Source organism: Bos grunniens, chromosome 3 (genome assembly GCF_055505025.1).
Source record: "Bos grunniens cultivar Pamir isolate PY7600 chromosome 3, Bosgru_T2T1.0, whole genome shotgun sequence".
Classification (NCBI taxonomy): Eukaryota; Metazoa; Chordata; class Mammalia; order Artiodactyla; family Bovidae; genus Bos; species Bos grunniens.
Window position 1 is genome coordinate 47,847,642 of NC_141167.1, and position 14,750 is coordinate 47,862,391.

At 37.6% G+C, this 14,750-nt stretch overlaps 1 protein-coding gene across 8 annotated transcripts in view; it reads right to left on the bottom strand.

Annotated features, from left to right (window-relative positions):
* The window catches only part of NEGR1 (neuronal growth regulator 1), a 1,037,762-nt gene that overhangs the window by 213,561 nt on the left and 809,451 nt on the right, over window positions 1–14,750 (bottom strand). For 6 of the 8 annotated variants that reach the window (XM_086390573.1, XM_086390567.1, XM_086390577.1 and 3 more), the window contains one exon: window positions 11,348–11,499. In XM_086390573.1, the coding sequence (XP_086246699.1) occupies window positions 11,348–11,499 (152 nt within the window). Of the gene's footprint in view, window positions 1–8,962; window positions 9,148–9,231; window positions 9,840–11,347; window positions 11,500–14,750 lie in introns of those variants that run through there. The other 2 variants (XM_086390572.1, XM_086390570.1) reach the window with 2 other exon arrangements.

Genomic DNA, 14,750 nt, shown 5'->3' on the forward strand with positions numbered 1-14,750 from the left:
CTAACAATGCAGAGCTTCTCAGAGAGTTAAAATTGTTAGAATAGAACTAGTAGAGGATTTCTTTGTTGAGTTAATGCATGTTGCCAAGTTTCCATATCCCTTACCTACTGTGTCCCTGGGAGTGTATTGATTAATATAGTTGGTATATAGAAATGTAAGTAGTAGCTTTAATGTTTGTAACCTTGGACCCTTGAGTTAATTCTTTTGTTGTTATAGCCCACCACACTTTTGCCCTATAGGAATGCAACTTTATCTAATGCTTTCAGAGGGCGGCGCCTGACTTTAGAATAATCACCTTTAGAGAAAATATGTTTTCTGATTGACTAATTATTATTCATAAGAAAGGGTCATAAAATGTTAACAGGCCTCCTGGCCAGAAGATGATGTAAATCACCTAAAGCCTTTGCTTATGATAAGTTTGCAGAAAGAAAGCCCGGCTTCGATATAGAGTCAAGGACTGCTGACCTTGCATGACTCTACACTCCCTATTATCCTCTATGCACAACTTAAGGTATAAAAGCTACTTTAGAAAATAAAGTTGTGGGCCATGCTCATCAGGCTTGGTCTCCCCGTGTCATTCTTGCTTCCTTTTCTCTCCTTTTCTTCTCTGTTCTTCCTTAAGGATGAATGGTGGGAGCGTGGGGGCTGTCTGAGACCACTTACTTGCCTGGGCTTCTAAGACCCACTTGAGAAGGTGCCCAGGGTGGGTATCTTCCGTGATTCGAGAGAGCGCCTGAGGTCTCCGTGGTCAGAGCAAGTTCAGTGTCACGAACTTTATTAGTTTCCCATGTAAACTAGTCAGGTCAAGCCTCTGATTTCTCTGTTGTGTTATCCTTTTCGCCAACGCCGTCCTCCCAAGGGAATCCCTGGATCCAACCGGGGCTGGACCCCAGCAGGGTTCGATCCTTGGGTAGCGAAGATCCCCTGGAGGAAGGCATGGCAGCCCACTCCAATATTCTTACCTGGAGAATCCCCATGGACAGAGGAGCCTGGCAGGCTACAGTCTATGGGGTCATAAAGAGTTAGACATGACCGAGTGACTAAGCACAGCACAGCACAAGCAATTTGATAAACTGGATCGCCACAGCTTTCAATGGTTGTTCTACTTCAGCTAGTTAATATACATTTGGCTTTGTCCAAACTGTCCATAATACATTGATGCATGCCCAAAGGTCTTTGATATTTAGTCCTCTTCAAAATCATTTGGCATTCTCAAATATGCTCAAGGATATTTTGAACAGGGCCAAATGTCAAGGAAATTTTACTGTGGATCAACGGTTTTGTGGATGTTCTGTACAGAATCAAATGGCCTATAAGCCTTCACAGTGTTGGATATCATCGTTCAAGTATGGTGTCCATTTTGTGTGTAAGCTTCTTGAGAATACACACAGGATACAGGTATAAGTTAAGAAAGCCTTCCTCAGTAATCAGTGCAAAGAAATAAGAGGAACACAATAGAATGGGAAAGGCTAGAGATCTCTTCAAGAAAATGAGAGATACCAAGGGTACATATCATTCAAAGATAGGCACAATAAAAAACAGAAATGGTATGGACCTAACAGAAGCAGAAGACATTAAGAAGAGGTGGCAAGGATACACAGAAGAACTATGCAAAAAGATCTTCACGACCCAGAAAATCACGATGGTGTGATCACTCACCTAGAGCCAGACATCCTAGAATGTGAAGTCAAGTGGGCCTTATGAAGCATCACTATGAACAAAGCTAGTGGAGGTGATGGAATTCCAGTTGAGCTATTTCAAATCCTAAAAGATGATACTGTGAAAGTGGTGAATTCAATATGCCAGCAAATTTGGAAAATTCATCAGTGGCCACAAAACTGGAAAAGGTTAGTTTTCATTCTAATCCCAAAGAAAAGCAATGCCAAATAATGCTCAAACTACAACATAATCACCCTCATCTCACATGTTAGCAAAGTACTGCTCAAAATTCTCCAACCAGGCTTCAGCACTAAGTGAACTGGGAACTTCCAGATGTTCAAGCTGGTTTTAGAAAAGGCAGAGGAACCAGACATCAAATTGCCAGTCTGTTGGATCATCAAATAAGAAAAAGAGTTCCAGAAAAACATCTATGTCTGCTTTATTGACTATGCCAAAGCCTTTGACTGTATGGATCACAACAAACTAGAAAATTCTGAAAGAGTTGGGAATAACCAGACCACCTGACCTGACTCCTGAGAAATCTGTATGCAGGTCAAGAAGCAAGAGTTAGAACTGGACATGGAACAACAGACTGGTTCCAAATTGGGAAAGTTGTACATCAAGGCTGTATATTGTCATGCTGCTTATTTAACTTATATGCAGGGTACATCATGTGAAATGCCAGGCTGGATGAAGTACAAGCTGGAATCAAGACTGCTGGGAGAAATATCAATAACCTCAGATATGCAGATGACACCACCCTTATGGCAGAAAGTGAAGAGGAACTAAAGAGCCTCTTGATGAAAGTGAAAGAGGAGAGTGAAAAAGTTGGCTTAAAACTCAACATTCAGAATATAAAGATCATGGCATCCGGTCCCATCACTTCATGGCAAAGAGATGGGGAAACAGTGGAAACAGTGTCAGACTTTATTTTTGGGGGCTCCAAAATCACTACAGATGGTGACTGCAGCCATGAAATTTAAAGATGCTTGCTCCTTGGAAAAAGCTATGACCAACCTAGACAGCATATTAAAAAGCAGAGATATTACTTTGCCAACAAAGGTCCATCTAGTCAAAGCTGTGGTTTTTCCAGTAGTCGTGTATGGATGTGAGAGTTGGACTATAAAGAACGCTGAGTGCTGAAGACTGATGCTTTTGAACTGTGGTGTTGGAGAAAAATCTTGAGAGTCCCTTGGACTGCAAGGAGATCCAATATGTCAATCCTAAAGGAATATATTTTGGAAGGACTGATGCTAAAGGTGAAACTCCAATACTTTGGCCACCTGATGCAAAGAACTGACTCATTTGAAAAGACCGTAATGCTGGGAAAGATTGAAGGTGGGAGGAGAAGGGGATAACAGAGGATGAGACGGTTGAATGGCATCACCAACTCGATGGACATACGTTTGAGTAAGCTCTGGGAATTGGTGATGGACAGGGAAGCTTGGCGTGCTGTAGTCCATGGGGTCGCAAAGAGTCAGACACAACTGAGCGTACAAGGTCAGGGAGCATAAATTCCTCTGGCTTCACTCATACTCTGTTTTGTTGGATTTGTATATATCCATTACTTGTATGATGATTATGACTGTGCATGTATATTTCACTTTGGTTGAGTGTCATCTAATAGGCCAATTTAGCTATATCAAAATCTACCTATATCCTCAAGCCTAATTTTTGTCAAATACTTATTACTAGAGCATCCAGGAAAGGGTTTCCATTAACATCATAAAGCTGTGAGGATAAAGCAAGTTGACTCACATAGCATGCTATCTTTAATAACCACCAAGTCTAAATTTATTACTGCTTCTTTCAACCAAAATGAAAACCCTATCTCTTTTAAGTTGCAGGAGGGGAGATCAATTTCAATATAAAATATGAATCATTCAGATTTGTGGTTTTACCTTTCACATGGAACCAAGGTTCATTATAACAGGCAAAAGTAACAGCTCATACAGTTGCTTAGTGGCATGTGGGGACATTTGAAGCAAGCAGAGAGCTTACATATTACTTACAAGGGCACAGCTGGTTCCATATTCAACAAATCAGTCAAAAAATAAAGTTTGCCTGCATCAGTCAGATCTAAACAGGGAAAAACTTTTATGTACACACATTCTTACTTTCTCCAAAAGTCTCTCCCATTTTCCCTTTGGATAACAGTTACTGACTTTTCTTTTTTTATAATTTCAAAGAGGAGGTATCATCAAATTAAATAGACTTGGAAGAAATAGTCTCTAAAATGAGAGATTTTTCAGAAAGTTAAATAGCACTTGATTATAAAAGCATTTAAAATTGGACTTTGTTATTGTCTCCACAGTGTTGCTAAGGGAGGGAAAGACAGTTTTGGTGAGTCCTTTGAATATCTGATGTGTAATATTTCAGAAGCAATAACTTTGTTAGCTGAATAAATGAATGTACATGTATATGTGTGCACCTGTGCCCCGCCCCCCAGCACACACATACAAGAAAGGAAGGAGAGAGGTCCCTACAGCATCATTAGGGCCTATATTCTAGCAAAATATTTGACACCACACTTTAAGAAACATAGTAAAAAGTGACTTGGCAATTATATGTTGTAACAAAATGTATTGTTATCTGAGACTGTAAGAGAAGATTTTGTTAATAGTAAAGCTTGAGTTGTTCCAAACATTTTCACATATTAGGTCTCATGTGAAGACTTTTAAACCAAAGCTATGTAAATGTTGGACTATAAAGAAAGCTGAGCACCAAAGAATTGATGCTTTTGAACTGTGGTGTTGGAGAAAAATCTTGAGAGTCCCTTGGACTGCAAGGAGATCCAACCAGTCCATCCTAAAGGAAATCAATCCTGAATATTCACTGGAAGGACTGATGCTAAAGCTGAAACTCCAATACTTTGGCCACCTGATGCAAAGAGCTGACTCATTTGAAAAGACCCTGATGCTGGGAAAGATTGAGGGCAGGAGGAGAAGGGGATGACAGAGGATGAGATGGTTGGATGGCATCACTGACTCAATGGACATGGGTTTGCGTGGACTCCGGGAGTTGGTGATGGATAGAGAGGCCTGGCGTGCTGTGGTTCATGGGTTGCAAAGAGTCAGACACGACTGAGTGACTTCAACTGATGTAAATGTTAAGTACATTGTTTATATAGATTTCTTCCTTCTTAACTATCTTTCCTTATCTCCCATTAGATTGTGAGTCTTTTAATACATGTCCTATAATCAAAGCAGGAAACAAAGTATATACGTGTTCTACTTATGAAAATGACTTTTATTGGTTATGAGATTACTAATCCAATGATGATGTACATTTGATAAATTAGACCTATAGATGGCAGGATGGGACCATCTTGTTCATATTCTTTAAGGAGCAGACCTAGAGGAATCATCTCCTTTAGTTGCTCACGTTCAGGGAGCAAAACACACACACACACACACACACACACACACACACTTAAAAATAATAATAAACTCCCCATAATTCTGAATCCCCAAGTTTTTACTTAATAAGGAATTTTGCTATGAATAGTTGACATGCTGTCATCCATCATTAAGTTTGTTAAAGCACTGTTCCCGGAGGCTGATCTACAGTGATCTGCAGAATATTCTTTTTTGCTCTCACACTCTTTCTGTCTCTTTCTCTACCTCTCTCTCACGAAGACTTTTTAGAATGCAGACACATTTCAGAAATATCTGGACAGGTAATCTAGAGAATGAGGGATTCATTGTATACTAGCTCTCCCATAGTTTTTTCACTGTAAATTTTACTTTCCTCTTACTTGAGGAAGTATTTACTCTCTACCTGAAGTAATTCTATTGATGAAATTACTGAAATCTCAGCTTAAAATTACAGCTCCTCTTACAATTACAGTCTAGAGCCTATGGGCCATGGTAAGCTAAAGGATTTAAATTGACTTCATATTAAATCAAAGCTGTTTATTGCTTCTTGGGGACCAAAGAAAGATGTGAGAAAAGAGGCCAAGAAACTAGAATGAGGGAAGCTTGAAAAAAAGCAAGAAGCCTGTTGAGTATCATTCACCAAAGACTGGGGTGCTGCATCTTTGTGGGTCAGGAAGTTGTTGATATACAGCGGACTACTGGGCCTACTGATCAGAAAAGAAGCTCACAACAGGCCAGCTGCTGAGGCATCAAGGCAGAGGGATCATCAGCTACACTAGGCAGAGAATATCTGAAAATCTGTGTTCTTCCTTTCAGATCCTAGCCTATAGAAAGAGTAGTTTATTGCACATGTTTTTGCTCATCTTTTCACTCTACATGGCCTTTATGTGAAATTTTATTTACTCTCATACTGGAAACTACCACATCCATGCTGGTACTTCCAAATCATATCTCCATTCTGGACTTAAGTACAGCTACCCACTGGACATTGCCTCCAACTGACTATGTCTAAAATTAAACACATTTCTCTCTTTCAATATTCACCTTCTCCCCCAGTAAAAAAGGGGTTAATCCTCTTCTTACATTCTAGCCTGGTTAATGATATCCAAAGTAAACTGAAGTAGTTATCTAGATTTTCACAATTCCATTCCTATTGCCTTCAGATTTGGTCATTAGCTCCTCTGTCCTAATTATCTCTGTCATCCCTATAATTCTTTTTGTGCAATTATCTTCTTGTAAGTCTAATACTTGGGTGTAGCCCTCCACATTGCCTAGGAAAGTATTTCAGAAATTAAATCTGTTTATATCCATCCTTTATTACAAGGATTCAATGCCTCTCCAAAACTAGAAGGATAAAGTCCAAACTCACCTTCAGGCCCTTTCTGTCCTAAGTCTACCACCTTGTCCAGCCTCATCTCTCAACACTCTCTTCTTCCTTTTTCTCTAACCATATTAAACTACTACTAGGTCTTCAAATGTATCAGATTGTTTCATTCTGCTATGCCTTTACATGAGCTGTTCCATACAGGAGTATTTTTCTCCCTCCCATTCCCACACCCAGGCTCAACCCAATCACATCCTTGTCTCAAGGGTTTTCTCTATAAATTGCCCTGAATCATTAAGACTGAGTGTCTCATTCTTTCATTTGTGACACTGTACATTGTGCTCATGATTATTGTTGAATGAACTCTACAAAGTTCTGCCTTTGAAAATATGACAACAGTGAATAAAATAATATTTTGAAGTTGTAACTTAGTTATAATTCATACAGCGATATTACCTACTCTAGATGACAGTCCTTTCATGGTCCTCAAAATAGATTAAGAGCCTCTTCTCTGCCCTTGTACTCTACTGTTGACTATACTGCACTAGAGTTATCTGCTTCTGTACTCCTCTTCTTATTCATCTGAGGACTCTTTGAGAATGAAGTTCCCATTCTATGAATAATTTTCTCTCCAACATCTAGCACAGTGCTTCATATATTGTGGGCAGTCTATATATTTGATGGATAACTATTGCTACTGATAAAATGTTGGAGCCTCATAATAGAACAATTGCTTTACTTCTGTCTTTATGCTTTAAATCTAGATGTCTGAACTTCTATGCTGCAAACATCATATTTAATCTGGAATTAGTCCTACAAAGTATGGTTCACATACAGAGCAAGGGATGAAGCTAAGTTATAGCCAGAGTTGAGACATTATATCAAATTTACGTGCCTTCTCCCTTGATTACCAATGACAACTTACTACCTAAACCCTCAGTAAAGTACTGGTCAATCAGTCATCAAATAAGCTCAGCCATCTGTATATATAGTTTTTGAAAGCAACTGAACTGAGTATTCTTGGGAGGTGTGATATAATAACAATGGGTAACATATATTACATACATCATCCCACTTAATTTTTATCCTAAAGTGGGAGTTATCCAGGAGTCATGTACGGATGTGAGAGGTGGACCATAAAGAAGGCTGAGTGCCAAAGAATTGATGCTTTTGAACTGTGGTGCTGGAGAAGATTCTTGAGATTCCTTGGAGAACAAGGAAATCAAACCATTCAATCCTAAAGGAAATCAACCCTGAATACTCATTGGAAGGACTGATGCTGAAGCTGAAGTTCCAGTACTTTGGCCACCTGATGCAAAGGGCTGACTCATTGGAAAAGACCCTGATGCTGGGAAAGACTGAAGGCAGAAGGAGAAGAGGGCAACAGAGGATGAGATGATTGGATGGCATCACTGATTCAATGGACATGAACTTGGGCCAACTCTGGGAGATGGTGAGGAACAGAGGGGCCTGGCATGCTGCAGTCCATGGAGTCATAAAGAGTGGACATGATGGTGACTGAACAACCATGGAGTGGGAGCTATTATTGCCCTTACTTTACAAATGAATTAACTGAAGCTTTGGCATTTACTCAAGATCATATAACTATATGTGATGAAACTGTGGTTCAAATTATGACCTGCTTGACTTCCATTATGTGTGAAACATAGACACACAAACATTTATACATAAAAAAGTGCTACATTCCTTTTTTGTGGTCTTAGTTATGGCAAGACTCTAAACTACAACTTCTTGACTTTTTCCTTCTTGATGATCTGGAAAATGTAGGTTATTACACATAAGAAGTAGAGTTCAATAGAATCGGGATTTATTCTAAATAGTTTTGGATAGGGACCTGATTCTCAGTGACTGAAACTCAATGTAGTGTTTGCTATGCATGAGCACTATGAAGGGAAACTCACATTTTTGATTAACTCTCTGAGCATATTAATATGCATGGATACAAATCATAATAATATGAATTTCTCTATTCATGGCTTGTTTCATATATCATTATTTACACAAATGGCAGACTCTTTGGAGTCTAATTCCTTTCTTCTGGATTGGAAGATGAGCACTTTGGTTTTACACTCCCCTGACTATAAGAAGGGCTGATATTCAATAACAGGTTAAAAAAAATTAGCAGGTCATGGGCCAACATTAGATCAGCTTAGGACCGACCACTTCTTTTGGATCAGTTTAGAGGTTGAAGGCTCTCCCATCTACAGACCTTGTGAAGATATGAAAGGAATTCTTATCGAGGGGAAACCAGCTTCACATGAACTTTTAAAAAAGCTGTCTTTCTCTACATAGTTTGAAGATTCATAGTGCCTGTATTGGAGAATGGTACCATTCCAAAGAGTTTTAAAATCCCGTAAAAATGTATGTTCGAATGTCTCTGAGTCTCACTTTTAAAAATATTTCAGCCAAACATTAACCTCATTCATCTTTCATAAACTTAAAATTTTATATCTGGTGTATGTTGCCCATTTCTAACCATTTATTAAAAACAGTTTTTATACATTCAGCAATAGCACCTTAAATTACTAAAATTTATATTAAAAAAAAAGCTAAGAAAGGCAAACATGTTACATGTAGAGGTTTATCTTTCAATAATATGTTGCAAATGATACTGGTTTTATGTTTAGCACAGTGAGAAACAGTGAAACATAGAAGTTAAAACCTGGGACTCTGAAATTAGACTGTTGATCAGGTTTGTGCTTTGTCACTTATTAGCCATTTGACTTTGACCAAGCTTTTAATTTCCCTTCATTTTAGTTTCCTCATCTGTAAGAAGAGAATTTTAGAATTTACCTTTTATGGTAGTGTGAGAATTAAAAGAACAAATTCATATAAAGATATTGGAACAGATTCATTTAAAGATATCTGGTTTACAGTAAGTTCACAAATAAGTATTACCATCACTGTAATATTCCTTTATATAACTGGAGATTAAAATATACTTTGCACAGCTAAATCTCAGTCTATTCATTCATTAATTAATTGTCTATTCAAACACTGTTTAATTCACTTATTCACTAAATAAGTTGTCTATGTGAATATCAGACATAGTTTAATATTGTCTATGAAATATTAGACACCGTGCTTAGTGATATGGGAGAATTAATCAGACATTGATTCTGTCTTCTCAACAAACACAATTTGGTAGAGAGATACAAACTATGCAAAAATAATTATTGTAAAAAATAGAAACTCTTAGTGCAATAAGAGTTTCAGGTGAGGTCACACAAGAGTTTTGAATATACAGACATTTCTTCAAACTTCCAGGGTTAAGTTCAAAACTATAGACAAAATTTGCATATTATGTCTTTCTTAATGAATTTCAATCAAATTGTTCTAGTTATCCTTAGCACTTCTATACACAGAAAGTCAGCAACAAAGGAAGATCATCAGAGTCCATTCTGAAGATACCATGTTTAGAAGCCTTTTCAGCAGTGCATTATATCCAGATGACTGTGCTAAGGTTGCCAGAGTAAAACAAACAAATAAATGACATTTGTTTCTAATTTGTTACACTCATTAATGCTTCAGTTTTGAAAATCAGAGTGTGATTTAGAAATTTAAGTAGCAAAAATTAATGTGTTATTAAGCCTTAAATTTTTCTTTACTTGGTTTAATTCATTTACCTTTTCAGGTTCTTGAATATTTAAACAATTTAAAATATTAATAACATTACAAAAGAAGTATCAATATTTACATTAACTTGGAATTCACACTGCTGTATAATATTTGCAATGTTATTATTCATAATTACACTAAGTAAATAATCTTCATGGAAGAAACTTAAGCAAGTATATTATACTTTGACTATTTTGTGGCAAGCAATGCATTTCTTTCAGAGTAGGGGGTACTAAGAAATACTTTATAATATTGAACTGAAATAATACATGATGTGATTTTTTAAAAGTGTATATAGGACAAATCATCTTAAATTATTATTTTCTATTAACTACCAACTGATATATTTTATTTAACAATAGAGATTCTTAAATCTTGGTAATTCAGAGTTCATAAATCATGAAACTTATTTAATATTTTTAAGTAGTAGGAGTATTATATATCCCGTTCCTCATTTCTGCAAAATAGAAACAATCATGTCTGTGATGAACTCATAATATTTGCCTTTTTCAGAGAGCGCTTACTATCAAAGGATGACAGCATAAATATACATATGTCAGGTTACCATAAAAACATAAACTATCAAAGATAAGAATGGTTTAGATAACTGTACAACTAAAAAGACAGCATATTCTCTGGAGTCTTCTTTGAACATTTTGAGTAACATTCCACTTCAAAATCAGGAATATTTTATGGTTATAACAACTCTTGAACAACAGCTTCTAAAAAGTACTAAAACTAATTGAAAAAGTTAAAATATAATTCTCTACTTTCCCCTAATCCTTGTGTTTGGTCTTCTTTTTTTTCATTTCTTGTCCTTAGGAACTAAGATACATTAGAACTAAAGTACCTATTTAAGTAAAACCTTATGTTCTTTTTCAAAATACAGTTTTGAGTAAAAACATTACCTATATGGATAAAATATTTTGTCCATCATCATTTACTCACTATTATATCATTTACTCACTATTATACCTTGGTCATGGTGAAATTCTCACTATTTCAAAATATCTAGAGAAAGTCAACCAAGAGTAAATTCAATCCAGATTAATTTATGCTTAAATATAATGAATTTTTGAAAACAAAACAAAACTAAATTCTACCAACCAACCATCATCAGTCAGAAGACATCTTTAGTGGATCCTATTATTTATGTAACATCCTTTTCTCAGATCTAAAATATTTTTCTAAGCACATATGTAATTCTATAGGGATTATCAAATTCTCCAACATCCAGATTATTTGGGGGCCAAATTTCCTCTGTGTAAGGAACATGACACATCAGGCTGAGCTCATAGACAGGAACCAAAAGGCCCTGGGAGCATTTTGGTAATTCTGTGTTACTTACGGCTGAGAGGCAGGCTCGCGTTGGTTGTGCCTAGCTTGTTGACAGCCACACAAGTATAGTTGCCGAAGTGCTCCTGTGTCACATTGGTAACAGTGAGAATAGATCTTGTGCTAAAATTTTGAATGATAATTCCTTGTTGGCCATTGAAGAGCCTAAAAGACAAAATAAACTCTAGGTAAATATGTATTGTGAATACCATTTTCATTTTTATCTAGATGGGGTTGTCATGGTAACCCATAGACAGTTTTGACCATGCTGCTGTTAGCATATAACATGATAACAATGTAATTATATTTTCCTTACAGTAGTAGATACCAGGGAAGGGAAACTGTATGACAGTGGCAGACTGTTCCTATGGGATTATCTGTGCTATATAACAAACCAGACTTAGATAACCACATGTCCTGTCCATACATTGATTTGTATTTTAGAAAATTAAACACATTACAGCAATGGCATCTCAACTGTTAAAGCCAAGGAAAAGTAAAAGGGATTAAATATAATGATTCCATTAAAAACACAAACTCCTGATTTCTAAAAAGTTGACCAGAATATGTCTGTGTACTAAGTTGCTTTAGTTGTGTCTGACTCTTTGCCATCCTATGGACTGTAGCCCACCAAGCTCCTCTGTCCATAGGATTCTCCAGACAAGAATACTGGAGTGGACTGCCATGCCCTCCGCCAGGGAATCTTCCTGACTGAGGAATCGAACCCAAGTCTCTCATGTTTCCTGCATCGGCAGGGGCGGGTTCTTTAACACTAGTGCCACCTGGTGAGGCCTAGGCTATTTCAAATGATAGTTTTAGATAACTTTCATCATGAAAGTTAATCCTATAGCTGTGGTAGGATGGTTCTGAGTCCAGACTCAACACTTTACTGCTACTTTACTGTAGGTACAACCCAAATAGATGACTTGTTAAATCTACAAAAAGAAAAAAAAAAGTTAAATATAATATTGAGGGTAGTATCTAAGTTGAGTCCTATCTTCGGTTGGTTTCCCAGGAGGCTCAGTGGTAAACAATCTGCTTTCCAAGCAGAAGAGGCTGGTTCAAACCCCGGGTCAGGAAGATCCCCTGGAGAAGGAAAAAACAACCCACTCCAGTATTCTTGCCTAGACAATCCTGTGGGGGGTTGCATAGAGTCAGACATGACTTTGTGACTAGGCAGCAGCAGCAGCAGCCTATCTGTGCCACATTTTAGTAATGTGCCTAATAAAGTCCTTTAACCTTTCTAGACTCAATATAGGATTCAATTTTACCTGATTCCATCCTGAATACTCAACTTTCCTTCTCCACACTTACCAGTAGAGGCCCTTACTCTCAGATAGGCTGACATAGTTCTCCCATTTTCAATGCTTCACATGACTGCTTCTGCTTCACTCTTTTCCTGAATCTTACCCCAATGGTCAACATCTCTTTTTATCTCTGACAGCCAGACCTTTTCATCCTCATGTAAGTCTGATCTATGTCCTATGTCTCCTACTCTGCTGCTGCTACTGCTGCTGCTAAGTCGCTTCAGTTGTGTCCAACTCTGTGTGACCCCATAGACGGCAGCCCACCAGGCTCCCCCATCCCTGGGATTCTCCAGGCGAGGACATGGAAGCAACCTAGATGTCCATCAGCAGATGAATGGATAAGAAAGCTGTGGTACATATACACAATGGAGTATTACTCAGCCATTAAAAAGAATACATTTAAATAAGTTCTAATGAGGTGGATGAAACTGGAGCCTATTATACAGAGTGAAGTAAGCCAGAAAGAAAAACACCAATACAGTATACTAATGCATATATATGGAATTTAGAAAGATGGTAACAATAACCCTGTATATGAGACAGCAAAAGAGACACTGATGTATAGAACAGTCTTTTGGACTCTGTGGGAGAGGGAGAGGGTGGGATGATTTGGGAGAATGGCATTGAAATATGTACAATATCATATATGAAACAAGTCGCCAGTCCAGGTTCGATGCACGCTACTGGATGCTTGGGGCTGGTGCACTGGGATGACCCAGAGGGATGGTATGGGGAAGTAGGAGGGAGGATGGTTCAGGATGGGGAACACATGTATACCTGTGGTGGATTCATTTTGATATATGGCAAAACCAATACAATATTTTAAACTTAAAAAAAAAAAAAAAAAGAACACTGGAGTGGGTTGCCATTTCCTTCTCCAGTGCATGAAAGTGAAAAGTGAAAGTGAAGTTGCTCAGTCGTGTCCAACTCTTAGTGATCCCATGGACTGCAGCCTACCACACTCCTCCACCCATGGGATTTTCCAGGCAAGAGTACTGGAGTGGGTTGCCATTGCCTTCTCTGATCTCTCCTACTCTGCTGCTCCCTAAATGACTTTCCTCTCTCTGTGTCTCTTTCTCTTACTCTGCATATCACTCTCCAAATTGTTGTAGAATTTATAATATCAAAACCACAATATTGCATTGTTCTCTCTAGCAGTTTCTATACATACAAGTCTACCCAAATAAACTGAATTGCTTTAAATTTCTCAAAAGGCAAGGCCATATGGACATACTTTATATTTGAATTCTACATAGCATGTAATAGTTGTATCTTAGGTGAATAATACATATTTCATAAGTCAATAGGGCTTCCCTGGTGGTTAAGATGGTAAAGCATCTGCCTGCAATGCAGGAGACCTGGGTTTGATCCCTGGGTTGGTAAGATACCCTGAAGAAGGGAATGGCAAACCACTCCAGTCTTCTCGCCAGGAGAACTCCACGGACAGAGGAGCCTGGTGGGCTCTATTAGACCATGAGGTTGCAAAGAGTTGGACATGACTGAGTGACTAACACTCTCATGTACGTCAATGAAGTTTGAATGACATCCCCATAACACAGGGATCACTAAGTCCCCTTCAGTGGCCCCTTTAAGAATGCTTCTTTCTAAATATGAAATCTGCTATAATGAGAAGCCAACCAAATAATAACTTCTCCCTAACAAACCCCAAAATTTATTGTGAAAGAATGTGCTAATCATAATATGGGCTACAGAAGCTCTTAGCTCAAACGGCTTGTTAATTTTTCTTCTTTAATGTGTTCAAGTCTTAGTATTAAGCATTTCTTTAATCACAAAGATGCTAATAATTGACATTCCCCTGAGAGTTTAGGTTGAACTCCTTTGCATTATGTTATGTGACTTGCATCTGAATTTAGATAAAATATACTGGAGTTAAATGCAGATTAAAATAAGCAACCATGCTTGATTACTCTGGGAATTACTTATATTTCATGTCATAGCTAAATTTGGCTTATCCAAAACTCAAATTTTAATCAGATAAATAAAATTTTTAGTTTAATAAGTATTGAAAAAATTTCACTTGACCTATAAACCTAATGACCTCCAATTCTGACACAAGAAAATATGGCATAAAATATCTAGGACATGGAA